General features: G+C 49.9%; 1 protein-coding gene across 1 annotated transcript; it reads right to left on the minus strand.

Annotated features, from left to right (window-relative positions):
• Window positions 1-15,847: 15,847 nt before the first annotated feature.
• LOC142803162 (uncharacterized) lies at window positions 15,848-16,678 on the minus strand. Its single transcript, XM_075888261.1, has one exon. The coding sequence runs from the start codon at window positions 16,676-16,678 to the stop codon at window positions 15,848-15,850; it is 831 nt and encodes a 276-aa protein (XP_075744376.1).
• Between the last annotated feature and the right edge of the window lie 4,085 nt (window positions 16,679-20,763).

The following is a 20,763-nucleotide window of genomic DNA, read 5'->3' on the forward strand; positions in this document are numbered from 1 at the left end:
CAAAAAATTAATAATCGACAAGAAAACTTACTACTATGACACCGCTGATAAGGCGGTTAAAGAAAGAACAGCACGGGCGAGCTAGCAAGAAGATAATATAACGGAGCCTTGTCTTTCCAAATCACACCCCTGCAACGCACCGAAACGCGCGTCGCTACGCCCTAACGACGTCACATACTCGATTCTTTGCACTAACATTCGCAGTATAATTGCAAAGCGTGAAGAAGTATCCGCCGTCATTCAATCATGTGATTGTGATATTGTCGTTCTTAGCGAAACATGGCTTTCATCGCATATTTCTGACGCGGAAGTTGCTCCGTACATGCCTGGATTTGCCGTTTACCGCCGTGATCGTTTGCTAAGCCGAGGTGGTGGAGTTCTTATTGGAATAAAGAATTCGATTATTCACTTTAAAATAGAGCACGAGATCCCCCTAGAGAAAATGTACGTAGCATGTCGAACGCTATCAGGACTTACTATAATTGGAGCGTGCTATCGCCCCCCACAACCAGACGCCGATTTTTGCAGGCTCCTTAACGACTCTCTCGACTTCATAAGCAAAAAGTATCCCCTAGCTGACCTAATAATATGCGGTGATTTCAACTACCCTACCATTGATTGGAGTGACCAATATCGTGTAACTATCGGTGAACCCGGCCAGTTCTTAAGCATCCTACAGGATTTTCAATTAACACAAATTATAACCCAAGCTACCAGACAGACCACAAATACCGCAAACATTCTTGACCTAATTCTAACGTCCGACCCGAGCGGTATCCAGTCAGTACATTACCTGAAGGAAATAAGTGATCATAAAGTTATCCTAGCGTTTTTTCACTCAGTGTTTCAGACAGAAAAACCAGTAGTTAAACGAATAAGACTTTATGACAAGGGAAATTACGCAAAAATCACGGCTGAGCTACAAAGCTTCATCTTTTCTTTTGAAGAAGGTTTCCATGACCGCTCTGTAGATCACAACTGGAACTTCTTTTCGGAGAAAATTCAAGAATTAACTTATAAATATGTTCCAACAGTAAAAATTAAAAGCAAACAATCGGCACCGTGGTTTTCTGGCTCAATAAGCAAAGAAATACGCAGAAAGAAGCGACTGTTTAGAAAAGCCAAAGCCAGAAATAGTCCGTCCGCATGGCAGGCATATCAAGGCTCAGTAAAGAAGCTAACGAAAACAATTCGTATTGCCAAGCGAAATTTTTTTGAGACAACATTGCCTAATATGCTACAAACTAATCCAAAACAATTTTGGAAAGCTATAAACCCGTCTCCTGCCACCCCAATAAGATTGTATAACGATCAAAACGTAGAACTTAGTGATAGTGAGACAGCTGCAGTACTCAACGTGGCGTTCTCAGTTTTCACGAAAGAAGCCAGCATGAGCACCCCCATTTCCTCGGATCTGGTCATTAATGAACAAATGCCCCCTATAATATTTACAGCTCAAGGAATAATGAACATAATTGATAAAATGAAACTATCATCTGCTACGGGACCGGACGGAATCAACTCTAAAATGCTGAAAAATTCCAAAGAACCAATTAGTGCCATGCTCGCTTTGCTATTTTCCCAATCATTAACGTCAAGCTATATCCCCATAAATGGAAGCTAGGTAAGATTGTTCCGACCTTTAAAAGTGGCAATAGGTCATCACCGTTGAACTATCGCCCCATTTCAATTACGTTCGTACCATCAAAAATATTGGAACATATAATTTTTTCGCACATCATTAACCACCTCGAACGCCATAACATTCTCTCCACATCGCAACATGGTTTTCGCAAGGGGCTGTCCTGCGAAACGCAGCTTGCGTCATTTACACATGATTTGCACTTAAACCTTGACAGAAACATCGAAACAGACGTAATTTTCCTAGATTTTGAAAAGGCATTCGACAAGGTAACCCACCGTCGCTTAATGTACAAACTATCACTGCTGAATCTTGACCCATTTGCACTTAATTGGATCGAAAACTTCCTCCTGGAACGAAAGCAATTTGTCGAAATAAATAGCGCACAGTCTACCACAGCACCCGTTCTGTCCGGTGTACCACAGGGTACGGTACTCGGGCCGTTGCTATTCTTAATTTATGTTAATGATCTACCTTCTGACATTTCTAATAACATTCGCCTATTTGCGGATGGTTGTGTGTTATATTCCAAAATTACATGTAAGCAAGACCAAATTAATCTACAATCTGATCTTTTTCTTATTGAAAATCGGTGTAAAACTTCGCAAATGTCCTTAAACGTACCAAAATGCAAACTAATGTCATTTTCCCGGCGTGCATGCCCATTATTTCACAATTACACCCTTAAAGGCCAATCCACAAAAGAGTACAAGTACTTAGGCGTCCATATCACCAACAATCTATCTTGGACAGTACACGTGTGCAAAGTAATCGCCAGCGCCAGTAGATCCCTCGGGTATCTGCAGCGCACGATGAAATTTGCTCCTTCAGACTTAAAATTGTTGGCCTATAAAACCCTTATCCGTCCGAAGCCGGAGTATGCGGCCAATATATGGGACCCGCACCAACGTTACTTCATCGACAACATAGAAGCCATCCAAAACCGGGCTACTAGATTTGCTTTCTCTGATTTTTCTTCATACACTAGCGTCACAAATCTCAAGTCGCGTGCGTCCCTTCCTCCCCTCAACAACCGTCGGAAACTAGCAAGGCTGGCATTATTCCATAGGTTTCATTACTCATTATCACCAAACTCCTACGTCACGCCAAAATCGCATGTATACACTCGCACCAAAAACGAACAAGAAGTTTCATACCCCCGCCCACGAACTAACACTTTCGCGCAATGCTTTTTTGTTCGGTCAGCCAAAGACTGGAACAATCTTCCCACTCACGTGGTACAGACCAAAGACCTTGACCAGTTTAAATCGCTGCTTACCGCGCCCGGAATTGTGTAATATCTACATGTCGTTTTCATGGTTCCCGTTTTTTTTTACTTTCATTGTTGTCAGTGCAGGCGAAGTAATGGAGCGTTGCCTTCTGACATCATATTGTTTTCTGTTTTTACCAAATTTATGGCTACCTAGCTCATTGCCGTTGTTTGCATTCTGACTTGTATGTTTGCACCTTGTACTGCTGTAAAGCGCGGTTATCCAAGCTGTTTGGACTCTGATTGGTCCTAATGTAAAACATCTAGCGTGTCCAGCCATGTAGTTTCTTTTATGCTTCTTCACTCATTTATTGTTGTAACGGGCTTGTATATAGTTATGTTGGTAGCACACCTCCCCCTCACCCCTACCCTCGTTTTTTGTTCTAGTCTGTCACTTGTACCACCCCTCATGTAATGCCTCCTTCTAGGAGGCCCTTGAGGTATGAAAATAAATAAATAAAATAAATCTGAAACAACGCCACGGGTGGTGTTCATGGTTCGGTGTGGTGTTACTATTATTTGGTATCTCCAAATTTCACTAGATTAGACAGCTTATCATATTGTTTCTGGTCGCGGAGCTCCAACCGGAGGTCACCACTCTCAATTCTCGATGCTTTATATCCTGGGCTAAAGATTTGTGTCAAAGACTTCAAAACTGGAAAAGGTGAAAGTGTGCGCACTGGTTTGCCGGGTGTGTCAGCGTGGATAACGTGGAATCGGGTAAAGGATACTCTCTGGTGACCGAAAAACTGGAAGACATCATCGGTGCGCCCTCTTTTCTGAGGGCGATCAGGGAGGGGGGGGAATGAACTAGCCATATGAAAATGATCCCGACTGCGGCGGCTGCAATTCCGACAGAGGCGGAAATGTTGTAGGCCCGTGTGCTCAAATTTAGGTGCAAGTTAAAGAACTCCAGGTGGTCGAAATTTCCGGAGCACTCCACTACGGCGTCTCTCATAATCATTTGGTGGTTTTTGGACGTTAAACCCAACATATCAATCATATCAAAGCCATATGAAGATATTTATTTTTGGCAGCGGCGCCAGCCACCCACCATGGAGTCTTACAAGGGGACGCTGCAGGGTCAGTAAGCACAGGCCCTGCAGACGCCAGCTGTACACCACTACTATAACCGAATATGGTGTATTGAAGGTAGGATAGCCACACAGGGTTAACCTTTGCCGCCAGGAAACACGGAAGTCAATGAAAGAGAGTAGAGGACAGGAAAGATTTAAAGCAAGAGAAAAGACGAAGATGTGAGGACGAGACAGGAAAAGGCGACTGCCAATTCCCCCCAAGTGGGTCAATCCGGGGGTGCCGTGTACGTGAAGCCTGGGCCAAATGGGTGTGTTGCCTCTGTCGACGGGCCTAAAGGTCCAAGCACCCACATTCAGCTGAACCCCCAGGATCCCCTTTTCCCCGGACACGGCTCAGCCACGCACGGCTAAGCGTGGGAGGGAGCCGAAACCTCCCACTTTAGCTCGGGTCCGTGGTGTCGCTACACACCAAACGCCTACTTGCGCAGGTGCCCCTGCGGGGTCTTTCGCTAGAAGTCCGTCTGGATATAGTTCAGGCATGGCCATATTATTGTCATTGCCATCACTTCACAGCCTATGAAATCACACTGACCTAATAATTCTTTAGCGAAAAGGAGTTTATTGGCGTGTATTGCGACAGTGGCCCTACAATGAAAACACAATCGGGACAGAGCAACGGTCAAGCAGATACTGGCGACGATCAGCACGAGGCGAGCGAGTCAAGCCCAAAACCCAGTACCCAAGCGGTGGCAATTGTTGCTTGCCAACGATGCGTATTATTTTTCACAATTTACCCCCGCTGAAGAAGAGGCATCCTGGCGACCTAAGAGTCTGGGGACAGAGTGCTATGATATGGCTTAAGGCGGGCGACGTGGATGATACCACGTCCACGCCAGCGCATGTCGTAAGATGGAGGAAGTGGCTCAATGAGAAAATTTACCGGCGAGGTTTGCTCCAAAACGCGGTAAGGGCCCTCGCCCTTCATGAGGAGTTTTGAGGAAAGGCCAAGGGTTTGGTAAGGAAGAGCCAGCCATACAAGTGATCCCGGGGAATAGTTGTGGCTTCGTGAAGAGTCGGCGTTGTTTTCTTTCTGGCGCTGCTGTTCTTGTGACGTAAAGGTGCGTGCGAGTTGACGACACTCTTCCGCTTTTCGGGCTGCTTCCGACACAGATAGGCATTCGGATGCGTCAGGACGGTATGGAAAGAGAGTGTCGATGGTGTGGGATGTTTCGCGTCCATAAAGAAGAAAGAAAGGTGAAAATCCAGTGGTAGACTGTGTCGTTGTGTTGTATGCGAACGTAATGAATGGAATAATGCGATCCCAGTTAAGATTATCAGATGTCACATACAGCGCGAGCATATCTCCAAGGGTGCGGTTAAATCTCTCCGTGAGCACGTTAGTCGGCGGGTGGTAAGCCGTGGTCTTGCGATGAACAACATGACATTCAGGAAGCAGAGTCGTGACGAATTCTGATACGAAGGCTCGACCTCGGTCAGTTAGTAGTGCTCGAGGTGCACCATGCCTTAGTTGAAGCGATGGAGGACGAAGGACGCTACGTCCCGCGCAGTGGCACTTGGAAGGGCGGCAGTCTATGCGAAGTGTGTAAGGTGGTCCATAGCGAATATGATACACCAATTTGTATCTGATGTTGTCGGTAGAGGGCCATAGAGATCAATTTCGATCCGATCGAAAGGTTTGGAAGGGCACGGAAGCAGTTGAAGCGCACCGGACGAGTGGAAAGGCGAGGATTTGCGGCGTTAATAGTCAGGGCAACCCATAACAAATTTTCGAACAAAATTATACATTCCGTGCCAGCATAAGTGATGGCTAATGCGTCCGTGAGCTTTGAATACTCCGGCATGACCTCATTGCCAATCGTCGTGAAAGGAGGTGCATATGTGTGATCGCAAGCTGCGGGGACAACCAAGAGCCACTTACGACCTTCAGGGGCGCAGTTGCTTCGGTGTAGCAGCCAATCATCAATGGCGATATGAGCAGCTTGACAATGGAAAAATTGTGATACCACAGTGGTTGACGCTCCAGAGAGACAGTCAAAAAAAATGGAGCGATCCACGAGTCCTTGTGTCGTTCACTGCCAATTGAGTCGAAGTCGAGAGATGGGACAGTGTTGGTACCAGTGGTTCCGCAGGCCGAGTCGAGAGGTGAAGGGGAACGAAACAAGGCGCCGGCGTCAGAATGCTTGCGCTGTTGTGATAGATGACGCGAATGTCATACTCCTGGATTTGCAGTGCCCGCCGAGCTAGGCGGCCAGAAGGATCTTTCAGTGTGGCCAGCCAATGAAGTGCATGGTGGTCCGTTATTAGGTCGAATGGGCGACCGTACAAATAAGGGCGGAACATGAGAAGCGCCCACACTAGCGATAAGCACTCCTTTTCAGTAACGCTGTAATTGGTTTCAGCTTTAGTGAGCGTGCGACTCGCGTAAGCGACGTCGTATTCGGAGTAGCGCGGCTTGCGTTGGGCGAGGACAGTGCCAAGACCAACACAGCTAGCGTCTCTGTGAACTCCTGTTGCAGCTGTTGGGTCGAAATGCCGAAGAATGGGAGGAGAAGTTAGCAGACTACGGAGCGTGGCAAACGCGACGTCGGAGTCAGGAAACCAGGATGAAAGGTCTGCTCACTGCGTAGGAGGTTGGTCAGCGGTGACAGGATCAACGCAAATATTTTAACGAAGAGCCGGAAGTACGAGCACAATACGTCGAAACTGCATAATTCTTTCAGCGTAGTAGGTTTCGGAACCTCAGCAGCTGCTTGCAGTTTTGCAGGATCGGGTAGAACACCACGCTTGGACAAAATGCGCCCTAACATGGCCAGCTTTCGCGCGGCGAAGCGCAGCTTTTTAAGGTTCAGTTGGAGCACAGCATTGGTTAAACACGTAAGAACCGGTTGTAGCCGAAGTAGATGTGTAAGAAAATTGGGGGAGAAAACGACAATGTCGTCGAGGTATCATATACTCACAGACCACTTCAGTCCACGCAGTGTGCTCATGAGTCGTTCAAACGTGGCAGGAGCATTACAAAGCCCAAAAGGGATTACGTTAAATTCGTACAGACGATCTGATGTAATGAACGCAGGTTTCTGCTGATCAGCTTCTGCCATAGGAACCTCCCAGTATCCACATTGTAGGTCAATGAGGAGAACAATTTGGCTCCTTGGAGGCTGTCAAGGACGTCGTTGATGCGCTTTAGTGAATAGACGTCTTTCTACGTCACCTTGTTTAATTGCCGGTAGTCGACGCAAACTCGAATCGATCCATTCTTCTTTTGAACTAGAATGACACGAGGTGCTCAAGGACTGTGAGATGGTTGAATAACGTGACGGCGTAGCATCTCTTCGACTTGGTCATTGGTAACGTGACGTTCTGCAGCAGAGACACGGTATGGACTTTGACGCCATGGCTCGTGCGAACCAGTGTTAATGTAGTGGTGCACTGCGGAAGTGCAACCCTATTGCAGCTAAGAAACATCGAATGAATTCGCGAAGTGTTTGAGGAGATTAAGAAGTTCGGCGCGTTCGTGAGCACTTAAGGTGTCGGCAATGGAACTCGAGATGTTCCTCGACGAGCATTCCAGTGGGGAAAAGGCATGAAGTTCGGTCGAGGTGCTAGTGCACGATTCATCTGGCATGTCAAGGAATAAAGAAGAATCAAGATACTCCACTTCACCAAGACATTCACCGGCAAATAGCGTAAGCGGTGCGTAAAGGGGGTTGTGGACGAAAATATTGCTTCGGACAGCAGAGACGTCCAGTGTAGTGAAAGACAAGAAAACGGCTCCTCGGCTCATGAAAATGTTGGAAGGTGTAAACATTACCGTAGCATCGTTGTGGTCATCGCAACAAACAGGGACGACGGCAGAGAGGCTGGCGGAATTTCAGTGTCCTCACGCACGACGAGTTTTGGCGACAACTCAAGAGTTTCATGCAAAGGTTCGTCGAAGAGGTGCGAAAATTGAACTTCAGTGCGTGTTCAGTTGTTGACGGCATGATATTGTGACAGAAAGTCCTACCCGAGAATAACGTCATGCGAGCACACCGAAAGAACGATGAACTCGACAACATATTGCCACATGGTTTGCTTGGGTGAGATCGAAGTGTGAAAGAAGACAAAGACGATCTCTCTGAGCTGCTGCTTGAGTAGTCGACTAAACGAGCCCATTTTTTATCAAGTTTGTCGAGAGTAACGTGACAAGACTGGTGGAGTTGCTGGGTACAACGTCTCGCAATCCACCCGATGCCCAAGACCCCGTCCAGCAGCCGGAACACAAGCCCTGCACCCGTGGACACTCCTGTTCATAGAGTAAGCCGCCGCCAACGAGGCCTACCGCCCGAGACACCAACCACTGACGCAGCGACTATGACTTCAACACAAGATCCCATGCAAGCTCCGACACCTTCCACGCCGATCTACTGCACCGTCCAGAACCCGCTCATGCCTAGCCCCTTTCACGGAGCGCAGCATGAAGATGTTGACGACTGGCTGAGTGAGTTCGAACGTGTCGCAGCGATCAATTACTGGGATGATGCCGCGAAGCTCCGGAACGTGTACACGTGCCTAAAAGCCGGTGCCAAGACGTGGTTTTTAAACAGGGATGATGTTCTGACATCTTGGCGCGAGTTCCAGCGTCGCCTCCTGGAGACCTACAGGAGTCCCGACCGCCGCGAACGGGCGGAGCGTGCACTTCAATCACGCATCCAGATGCCCAACGAGACCGTTTCGATGTACGTCGAGGACATGACACGGCTTTTTAAGCGAGCGGATCCTGCTATGGCAGAAGAAAAAAAGTTGCGCCACCTCATGCGTGGTGTGAAGGAACAACTTTTTGCTGGTTTGGTGCGTAGTCCCCCCAAAAGTGTTGCTGAGTTCCTTACTGAAGCGGCAACAATGGAGCGAGTACTGCACCAACGGTCTGCCCAGTTTGACCGTCAAGTGAATGCTGCCTCAACTCCCGAGATTTTCGCCACCCCTGGGAGCAAGAGCCCCGAATGGATTCGCGAGATCATTCGATCTGTCGTCCGGGAAGAAATGGAAAAGATGTACGGGACAAGGCAAATCGATGTTGGTTCTATCACCGGTGTCATCCGTGACGAGGTCCAGCAGGTGCTGCACGCCCATCGTTTTCCGCCCACGTCGGTTGATCTGGAAACGGCTCCTGTGTCTACTGACAGTCGCCGTCGTACGTACGCGGAAGCCTTGCGATCTGCCACTCCTCTTTCGGGTCAAGGAGTCCCGATCCAGCCAGTGCCGCACGTCCCGATCCAGACAGTGCCGCACGTCCCGATCCAGACAATGCCATACGTCCCGATCCAGACAATGATGCCGTCAGTCGCGATTCAGTCAGCGCACGCTGATTTGGACATCGATAGTCGCCGTACACCGACGCGCAAGTCTGATCTCTGGCGTACGCCAGACAGACGACCCCTCTGCTATCATTGCGGTGAGGCTGGTCACATTTACCGCGAATGCCCATACCGGCAACTTGGACTGCGCGGATTTTCCGTCAATTCCCCTCGTCCCCGAATTGGTCAAAGACCAAGGGATATCGAAGAATATCTCGCGCAACAGCGTGCACCCTTTACACGACGGCAATCGCGGTCACCATCTCCGAGGAGACCCGCAGCCACTGGGCCACGTTTTGGGGTGACGGCACGGGAACGCTCCCCGAGCCCTCGTCGGGAAAACTGAAGGCAGCGGCCTTCGGGGGCAAGGTCGCTGGGACTCAAAGTGCGGAAGACCTCCCATCGATGCTTGCACGCAGCGCCGAAGGCATTTCGTCAGAGAATAATCGCAGTGCCGAAGAAACGCCGACATCCGCATCTGAACTTAGTGACCGCGTGTCGCTCGACATACCTGTGCTGGTTGACGGTCTTCAGGTCAGTGCATTGGTTGACACTGGTGCAGACTATTCGATCATCAGCGGGAGGCTAGCGAAAGATCTCAGGAAAGTGATCACGCCGTGGAATGGAACGCGAATTCGAACAGCTGGAGGACACGTTGTAACAACGCTGGGTCGCTGTACCGCAAGAGTGAAAATTCGTGCGTCAACGTTTGTGCTCAGCTGCCTCGTTCTTCCCGACTGTTCGCGTCAGCTGATTATCGGCATGGACTTCCTTCGGGAATACGGTGCCATCAAAAATCTCCGTGAGCGCATCGTGACCTTCTCGACTCAAGGCGCAACAGATCGAGACGCCGATAACTGCCGTAGACTTGCGCTGCGTGTTGCTGACGACAGTGTGACGCTGCCACCTCGAGCAACTGTTCCCATCGAAGTCACTTGTGAAGACTTCCAAGACGGCGACGTGGTGGCTGAAAGCAACTTATCACTTCTGCTGCTCCAAGGTGTATGCGCCGCCCGAAGTGTTGTGTGCGTCCGTGACGGACAGTCAACGATACTAGCTACGAACTTCAATTACGAGCACCGGCATCTTTTCCGTGGAACCACCCTAGCTTATGGAGAACCTGTTGCCGACGTCACGGAGTGCTTCGCGTCCGAGGAAACGCATGAGGATAAGGAATTTCTAGACCACATCGACATTAATTCCACGCTGTCAGACGAAAGAAAGGCTGCACTTCACGACCTTTTAAGTGAGTTTAGATCTTGCTTTGCCTCTTCTTCTAAAGTCCGTCAAACGCACCTCACGAAGCATCGAATTATTACCGACGATGACGTCCGCCCCATCCGGCAGCAGCCTTATTGCGTTTCTGCCAAAGAACGCGAGGCTATCCAGACACAAGTAAAAGAGATGCTCGCTGACGGGATTATTCAACGATCCAGCAGCGCTTGGTCCTCGCCAGTCGTTCTAGTAAAGAAAAAAGACGGAACGCTGCGATTCTGTATTGACTACAGGAAGCTTAATAGCGTCACAAAAAAGGACGTCTACCCGCTTCCACGAGTAGACGACTCCCTCGACAGGTTACGACGTGCGAAGTATTTTTCGTCCATCGATCTAAAGAGTGGCTATTGGCAAATTGAAGTGGATGAACGAGACCGAGAAAAAACCGCGTTTGTGACTCTAGACGGACTTTACGAATTCCGAGTTCTTCCCTTCGGCCTCTGTTCTGCACCAGCCACTTTTCAGAGGATGATGGACACAGTTCTCGCTGGCTTGAAGTGGCAAAGCTGCCTTGTCTACCTCGATGATGTGGTCATCTTTTCCGAGAGCTTTGAAGAACTTCTGAAGCGTCTGAGAAAGGTTCTGGAAGCCATTCGCACAGCTGAACTTACGCTGAAACCCCAAAAATGCCATTTCGGCTATGAAGAGCTGAAATTTCTGGGACATGTCATTAGTGCAGATGGAGTGCGACCTGATCCAGACAAAACTGCTGCTGTCGCCGCCTTCCCTGTCCCATCAGATAAAAGAGCAGTACGCCGTTTCCTCGGCTTGTGCGCGTATTATCGCCGATTTATCGCCAACTTCTCTAAGATAGCTGAACCTCTTACGCGACTCACCCGAGATGACGTACCCTTTACTTGGGGCGCAGAACAAGATACAGCGTTCACAGAGTTACGACAGAGAATGCAAACAGCCCCTGTTCTTGCCCATTTTGATGAGGACGCTGCTACAGAAATTCATACAGATGCCAGCAACGTCGGACTTGGCGCTGTCCTTGTACAACGACACGGCGGCGTTGAACATGTGATAGCTTACGCCAGTCGTACTCTTTCTCGAGCTGAGACCAACTATTCTACGTCAGAAAAAGAATGCCTCGCAGTCGTGTGGGCGACGACCAAATTTCGGCCTTACCTCTATGGTCGTCCCTTCAAAGTGGTGACTGACCACCACTCGCTCTGCTGGCTGGCAAATCTCAGAGATCCATCCGGCCGTCTCGCACGGTGGAGTTTGCGTTTGCAGGAGTTTGACATTACGATTGTGTACAGGTCAGGGCGCAAACACGAAGACGCCGACGCGCTTTCTCGAGCACCTGTGGGGAACGCTGTCAGGGGCTCCGAAGATGAAGATGCCTTTCTCGGAGCAGTTAGTGACTCTGAATTTATGTCAAAGCAGCGGGCAGACGATGAATTACGCCCAGTCATTGATTCCCTGGAAGGCCGCAACTCTCAGGTCCCTCAACACATTGCTCGCGAACTGTCCTCTTTTTGTCTAAGAAGAGGCATTCTTTACAAGAAAAACGCCCGTGGTAGCGACAAGGCCTTCCTACTCGTTGTTCCTACCGACATGCGTGATGAAATCCTCCTGGCGTGCCACGACGAGCCCACGTCAGGACATCTGGGCTATTCGCGAACTCTCGCCCGAGTACGCCAACAGTATTACTGGCCGCGACTATCAACTAGTGTACATCGATATGTGAAAGGCTGCCGTGAGTGCCAGCGCCGCAAGACTCCGCCTGTGAGACCCGCGGGCCTGCTCCAGCCGATCGCACCACCACGGACACCGTTTGACCTCGTGGGAATGGACCTTCTCGGGCCCTTCCCTTTGTCGTCCTCTGGGAACAAATGGATTATAGTTGCGACAGATTATCTTACGCGTTACGCTGAAACAAAAGCGTTACCCCGTGGCACGGCCTCTGAAGTCGCGCAGTTCTTCGTGCACCAAATCGTCCTGCGGCATGGTGCCCCGTCATGCGTGATTACGGACAGAGGGACGTCGTTTACAGCACGAATGATGGAGGACATTTTTAAACTGAGCTGCACAAGTCATCGAAAAACAACGGCTTATCATCCGCAATCCAATGGACTGACAGAGAGGCTTAACAAGACCATAGCGGACATGCTGTCAATGTACGTGGACGTACAACATAAAACCTGGGACGAGATTCTCCCATACATCACGTTTGCTTATAATACGGCAACGCAAGAAACAACGCGATTTCCGCCGTTCCGACTTGTTTACGGACGCAACGTGCGAACCATGCTCGATGCTATGCTTCCGTGCGACGAAAGCAATGAACTTGCTCAAGATGCTGAGCAATACACTCAATACGCCGAAGAAGCTCGTCAGCTAGCTTGCATAAACACCAGTCACCAGCAAGATGCAGACGCACGACGTTACAACCTCCGCCATCGAAATGTCACCTACCACCCTGGGGACCGAGTGTGGGTGTGGATCCCTGTCCGGCGACCAGGCTTATCCGAAAAGCTCCTAAGCCGTTATTTTGGACCGTACAAGGTTCTTAGACGAATCACAGATCTTACCTACGAGGTATTTCCGGACGGCGCAGCGTCTTCTCGTCGACAGCTTCGGCCCGAAACCGTGCATGTCCTTCGGCTGAAGCCCTACTTCACACAGTAGCCCTTGTTGTTTCACGTGCTACGACATGCCGTGACATTGCGTTGCTGCTGCTGTTTGTGTTCTCGTGTGTTTTTATGCCCTTTTTTTGCGCTTGGCGGAAGCGTTGGCGAAACTTCCTCATTTGCGCTGCGAGTAGTGGCACTCTCCCTCTTTTGGTTCTCTATATCTGCGTGTGTATACCTTCATTTTTTTTTTATTTACGAGCATCGAGTCGATGCTTTCAAAGGGGGGGACTATTGCCACATGGTTTGCTTGGGTGAGATCGAAGTGTGAAAGAAGACAAAGACGATCTCTCTGAGCTGCTGCTTGAGTAGTCGACTAAACGAGCCCATTTTTTATCAAGTTTGTCGAGAGTAACGTGACAATATATACACAGAGCCTTGGATAATTATGCGGGCTGTACAGGTGCCCAGAGGTTGAACTGGCTGTGCGCTAGCCGTACAAAGTGATAGTTCAGAGAGCGGTGTGGTCACTTTGCGTAGAGAGCGGCAGAGCTGGGCGGCTATAACAAAAATGGCAGCGCCTGTGTCGATGAGGGCAAAGGTAGAAACACCATCGAGAGATATGGCGACGACGTTAGCAGGTAAAGTGCAATGACTTGGGCATTTTGACGACGGCGCAGTTCTTGCCTCTGGAACTGTGGCGTCAGTTTTCCCGGTTGGAGGAAGCGGGTCTGGGTCACATTTGGGACAGTGATCGGCTGCGAGGAGACGGGGAGCGGGGAGAGTGAGTCTGAGGTAGGGGCTGGGGTAACTTAGACTCTGGAAGGTTACTGTAGCCATACTGCGGCAAGGAATTGGGAGCAGGTAGGTACATGTACTGTGGGTCATACGGCAACGGCTGAGTAGCGTCGTGGAGACGTTGGAATCGACGGCGATAATATCGATCCACGTGTCCTGGAGTACTGCAGGCGTGGCAGATCAGTCGATTGTCAGGAGTGCGCCAGGAATCGCTGACTCGCGGTGCGGCCCAAGGTGTCGAAATAGGGGCGGATTGTGGAGCAAGTTAAGACATGGGTGGCAAATACTGTTGGCGGGGTCTGCTGCGTACCACCTGGGCATACGTAAGAAGCGCGGCAACGGGCTGCATAGTCGGCGCATGGGGAATAGCCATGGCCACAGGCTGCTGGTGGGCAGCGAGAGGAACAGCCTGAGCTACCACTTCGGCAATAACGTTGCGGAGTGGTGAGGGCAGACGAGAAGACGGCGGCTGCTGCGTGAAAGGAATCAACGACAGTTGCTGAGCTAATTCACGTAATCTCTCGCAGAGTTGGTGAGTGATAGGGAACAGAAGTAGGACTGGAGAGCGAGTCGGCGTGTGAGCAAAATGACCGAGTGATGGCACGCTGCTTCTGTCTTGTGGCTGGTGTCATGCCAGCGTGGCAGAGCACGAGCGGAGAGAGACGATACGCACGACAGCTGCTCAGCTAACGAAAAGGGGCCTCCCACTTTATTCGGGGCCGAATATATACAATCTCAGGGGCGCCACCTGCTAGTGGCAGCCGAACTAAATGACTGAAGGGTGGCGACCTCTACATCTCCCCCCTTGAAGACCAGGCGGAAGACGGAGGACGCCAGACACTGCACATCACAAGTTCAGGCGGTTCGGAGGCACAACACGGCGGCCACTACGTGTTCGTGTCACACCATCACTGCGGTCACTGTCTGCAGGGAGCAGTCCAAGGGAATCGGGTGGTTGCACTGTAGTAGTTCGCTGGGGTTCCAGAGGAGGCAGTGTTCGCTGTGGCTCCTGCTCCTCAGACGGCGGTGGTTCCACCCTTGGCGCAGGAGGTGCAAAAGGCACTAGGTGACGCCGGTTGCACGAAGGACACCAAGGCATCAACAGGACGAAAGCTCTCGCTCGATAGTCCATTTGGTGGCCTGGCATTTCGGCAGACATTGCCTCTCTGGTAACTAACTGCGAGCAATGTGCTTACACTCGGGTGAACCATGCAGAGCCCCTTGTCTCCACGGTCCTACCTGGACGTCCCTGGAAACTTGTCGGCGTGGACCTGTTCCACCTCCGCAGCCAGACATTCATCTTGGTGGTGGACTACTACTCCAGGTACCCTGAAGTTGTAACCTTGCGGAGCACAACGGCTCAGGGCAGTCATCGACGTTCTCAAAAGCATCTTTGCCCGGCATGGGATTCCGCGAGAAGTCATATCAGACAACGGTCCACCGTTCTCTTCACGCGAGTTTGCAGCATTGGCGGCATCTTACGGCTTTGACCACGTCACCAGCAGCCCGAACTATGCGCAATCGAACGGAGAGGCGGAGAGAATGGTCAGGACAATCAAGGAGTTGTTCCGCAAAGCAACAGACCCTCATCTGGCCTTGCTCAACTACCGGGACACCCCCGGAGTCGATGGCTTCAGCCCGGCCCAGCTCTTTATGGGACGACAACTCCGAACCAAAGTGCCGAAACAGGACTCCCAGTTATGTCCTCACTGGCCGTCGAGGAAAGACGTGAGGAGAAAAGATGCAGCCTACAAGCAGAAACAGGCCGCTGACTTTAACAGGCATCACAGAGCTCAAGATCTGTCATCGCTCCGAACAGGCCAGTGTGTCTGGGTACGACCTGATCAGGTCAAAGCTACAGTGCTTAGCCCAGCACGCCGACCACGATGTTATGTCGTGGAAACGGAGCAGGGTGGCGTCCTACAGCGCAACCGGCACACTTCCGCAAAGTGTCCTTTCTTTTTGCAGAAGTTGCAGACGGAGTTTCGAGCAGGGCAGTTAGAACGTGGATGTGGCGTGCGGCCGCAGAATTCACATGTTGACGGCTGGCAGGAGCGCTCTGCTTTCCGCGGGGGCGAAGGCCGCTTATCGTAGTTGCGGTGGCGAGAGGCGAACTTCTTATCTCGTACGGCGTCGAGGTGTAGCTCGCGGGAGTGCTCTGCGCAGTTTTGAGGCAACGTTTTTTCTTTGTCGGCGTCTTCTGATTGACGGGCATGCATCCATGCTTCTTTGAGCGTCAACTTCGCGTTCCGGCAAAGCTGGTCCGAAAGGCGCGAGTCGCGGAGGCCGACGACGAATCTATCGCGTACAAGCCTTTGCTCCACCTCAGCTGACGGATAGTTGCACCGCTTCACCATTCCACACAGTTCGGCGTAGTAGGCGTCGACGCTCTCGTCGGGTAACTGAACACGCCGGCGAAAACGCGACGACTCGTACAGTTCATTCGCCGGATGCACGAAGTGGTCGGTGAAGCTAGCGGCAACCGCTTGAAATGAGGCGAGTGATGCGGTGTCGAGCGAGAACGTCTCTTGAAGTGGGCGGGCCTCCGGCCCCATGCAGTACAACAACGAGCGTACCTGCATGTCGCTGGATGCTTGAGTCAGGCCGGAAACGACGGCGTAGTCCTCGTAGCGGCGGAGCCATGCTGGGCATGTTCCCGGGTTCACAAAGTCGAACGATGCGGGCGGCTGGAGGTTGAGGCTGAGCTTATTCCGCGCCATCGTCGTGCGGTACGGGCGAGTTCGGGATGAGGGGGCGTTACGCAGCCACTTCTGACACCATGTCTTGTGGCTGGTGCCGCGCCAGCGTGCCAGAGCACGAGCGGAGAGAGACGATACGCACGACAGCTGCTCATCTAACGAAAAGGGGCCTCCCCTTTATTCGGGGCCGAATATATACAATCTCAGGGGCGCCACCTGCTAGTGGCAGCCGAACTGAATGACTGAAGGGTGGCGACCTCTACAGCTTCCTCAACTCGTCGAAACTTTGACACAAAGTGAGAAGTTCCGCAACGGTGGCAGGATTAGAGGCTAGGAGCATCTGAAATTCACCGTCATTTATTCGTTTGAGGATTTGCTGAATCTTCTCTCGACTCGGGCATGGTGGTGTTCACACGGTTGCAAAGACCGATAATGTCTTCGATGAAATTGGTGAACGATTCCGTTGGCTCCTGCGCGCGAGTCCGCAAGCGTTGTTCGGCTCTGGACTTGCGGACCGCGGGTCAGCCAAAAACGTCAGCAAACAACGTTTTGAAGATGGACCACGTCGTAGTGTCGTTTTTGTGGTTGTTATACCACATTTCGGCCACGTCAGCGACGTAAAAGATGACGTTTGTCAACTTGTCCACGTCATCCCACTTGTTGTTTGTGCTCACCAGTTCGTAGTTAGTGAACCAGTCTTCCACGTCGGTCTTATCAGCTCCCCTAAAGAGCTTGGGCTCTCGCAAGCGAAGAACGCCGGGGTTGCTGGAGGATGGAGTGGAAGAGCCAGGTCTCGCGTTGTTGGTGGCTATGATGGGAGGTAGCGTGTGGTTGCGCAGCTCCAGGTTTAGGCGACGGCGAATGGCAGCACCCAGGTTCAGGCGACGGGGAATGGCAGCACCCTCCACCAATTGAAAAAGGGTTTATTGGCGTGTGTTGCGACGGTGGCCCTACGATGAAAACACGATCGGGACAGAGCAATGGTCAAGGAGATGCCGGCGACGATCAGCACGAGGCGAGCGAGTCAAGCCCAAAACCCAGTACCCAAGCTGATGCTGATGGCCTCAGATGACGCGCAACCACAGAGGAGATGGGCCAAGAACCGGGCGGCAGGATACCTAAATGAAACTAAAATGAAATGAAATGCAATCTGAAAATTAGTTTAGAGATAATAAAACCAATAAACAAAAATGTTTCCTTAGCATGTGGTCAAACCATCTCTAGTTTTTGACAGACATCGCCACGGGTTATAAACTAAGATCTGAAAGGGTTGGGGTTCATTAGCACGGTATTTTTTTAGTTGCGTTGATGTAATGAAACACAGTGGAGCATATATCCCTGTGGCAGTAACCAAATGAAGTGCCACCAAGTGACAAAAGTACAGGTAGATTTTTTGTATTCCTAGTTTTTCTAATGGGGCTACTCAAAATCTTTTTTCTGTAATAAGAGTAACGATGACAGAATAAAAAGAAATATTCAGTTGTTTCAATTTCGTTGCAGAAATGCACAGTGGTAACGCCTTGAGTCGAGCTTTGTTAAGGTAATAATTTAGCTGTGGAACTGCACAGCACCATCTGGTATCAGGGACCTCTAACCGGCGAGATTCACACCACTGTTTATTCCAGCAATACCTCAAATGCACGAAATCTTTAAATTTATCCAAATTACCCATTCCCCATAGCAGAGAAGCATTTCGGAACCTTAGCGCGGTCACGTAAGCCGTATACAGCAAAACGTTGATGGTGGGCCCACTCAGGGGTACTGCTGCTAAAGAGTCAGCCATTTCGTTCAAATATAATCCGCGGTGGCCCGGTACCCATAGAAAATGTAGTTTTTTTGCATTTTTTGGTACAAAATGCTGAAACGTATTCATCAACTCTGCATTTGGTGCCGCAGAAAGTGCATTACATACTGATAATGAATCTGTAATGATAATTTCTAATAATTCGCTTGAGGGCAATTCGTGTAGGGCAAGAACAATAGCCAGTGAGCCTGCAATGAATACCGGGGTATAATCTAGGAGTCGAATCGAAAAGAACCAGTCCAAAGAAGGAGAGGAGATGCCAACCCCCATCTTTTCTTTTGACACAGATGCATCAGACCCAAGCGGTGGCGATGTTGCTTGCCAACGATGCGTTTTCTTCTTCACATTAAAAACAAGTTCATGGAATAATATCCTGCCATTTCCTTCTCGGTTGTGCAAATTTTTTGATTCTGCACAACCTAACCAGAGAGAATCGACCATTTCATGCACCTGCCAACTTCTATCAACAATCTACTAATCACAGAATGCAAAGTCTCTATAGTGCTAATTTTCAGGGTCGTGATCTTTGTCTCAGTCCACTGTCACTGTGTTTGTCTCAGCTCTGCACTGTCTTGAAATACTTTTTCGCAATGTACAGAGTCATCGCTTTTCCGTCTTTCAGGAAGGTTTCTACATAGTTTGGTATATTCTGCCCAATTTTTCACTTCCTTTCAATGATTCTCATCTTGTATATTAAGGGCGAAGCTCCTTATAGCGGCACCCGTTCGTCCCTCGTAGCCGTTGTAGTGTGTAACAAGTATAACATTTTGACCTCCAAGGTGGTGCCGGTGAGAGATTTTTTGGTGTGTTTTTGAACAATAAAAAAAATTTGCTCAATGTACATGCCAATGGCTGCTAAAGGGGAATGAGAGACAGGAGCATTCGGCTTTTACTTAACGCGCACGCTGCGATCTCCATCAGCAGCCATTGGCATGTACATTGATTGATTGATTGATTGATTGATTGATTGATTGATTGATTGATTGATATGTGGGGTTTAACGTCCCAAAACCACCATATAATTATGAGAGACGCCGTCGTGGAGGACTCCGGAAATTTTGACCACCTGGGGTTCTTTAACGTGCACCCAAATCTGAGCACACGGGCATACAACATTTCCGCCTCCACCGGAAATGCAGCCGCCGCAGCCGGGATTTGAACCCGCGACCTGCGGGTCAGCAGCCGAGTACCTTAGCCACTAGACCACCACGGCGGGGCTGGCATGTACATTGAGCACTATCTGACAAGAAAGAGTTACTAGGTTATATTCGCTGGGTGTAACCTCCTTAGTATTAGAAAGGTTTAGCGAGCGTTGAGTCACACTGCCATGAATACAATGAACTAGTATATACCATGAACTCGAGGTGGTTAAAGGTGGGAAGTATATACGAAGCGCAAGCTGTAAAAAAGTAAAAGCCGAATTCTCCTCTCTCTCATTTCTTATTAGCAGTCATTGACATGTACACTGAGAACTATCTGAAAGGAAAAGATTGCTACGTTATACTCGCTGAGCGTAAGCTCCTTGGTTTTAGAAAGGTTTAGCGAGCGTTGGGCCGCAGTGCCATGAAAACAGTCAACTAGTATACACCATGAACTCGATGTGGTTAAAGGTGGGAAGTAGACCCGAAGCGCAAGCCGTAATAATGTGTGCGTGTGCCACCTCTCGTTTAGTCCTTTGAATGTGCGCTAGATGGCGGTGCTTCTATAAGGGGAATATATGATGAAAAAAAAATGCGAGATGGTGGTACTTGAAGTGTTGCATAGAAGGTTGAATGGACACACAGGCAGATGCATGGATGGACGCATGAACGGACGCAGGGGCGGATGCATGGACGAACGCAGGGATGGACGCACGAACAGACGCACGCACAGACGGGCTGATGGACGCATGGATGGTCACACAGACGGAAGCATGGACGAATGGAAGCAACAACGAATGGACGGACGAATGCTTCGCCCCACTCTCCATCATTCACTCAGTGGATATGCTGCCAATTTTTTTATGCTTCCCAGCAGCAGTAGCAGTTGTCCTTGCAGTAGTATTACTAGTATTAGTAGTAGTGGTGGTAGTAGTAGTAGTATTAGTAGTAGTAGTAGTAGTAATAGTAATAGTAGTGGTAGTAATAGTAGTAGTAGTAAACTGCAGGCCATTGGAACTGCAACAGTTCATTGCTTCGTATAGAAGTAACTGTGAGTCTTCGTCAATTTAGAGCTGATGGTAAAGCTTCGGGGTAGGTAATTTACTCCGTTTTTTATATTTACTTACCATTTGTTTATTACTCTCATTTTTAACTTGCTACCA

Source organism: Rhipicephalus microplus, chromosome 3 (genome assembly GCF_043290135.1).
Source record: "Rhipicephalus microplus isolate Deutch F79 chromosome 3, USDA_Rmic, whole genome shotgun sequence".
Classification (NCBI taxonomy): domain Eukaryota; kingdom Metazoa; phylum Arthropoda; class Arachnida; order Ixodida; family Ixodidae; genus Rhipicephalus; species Rhipicephalus microplus.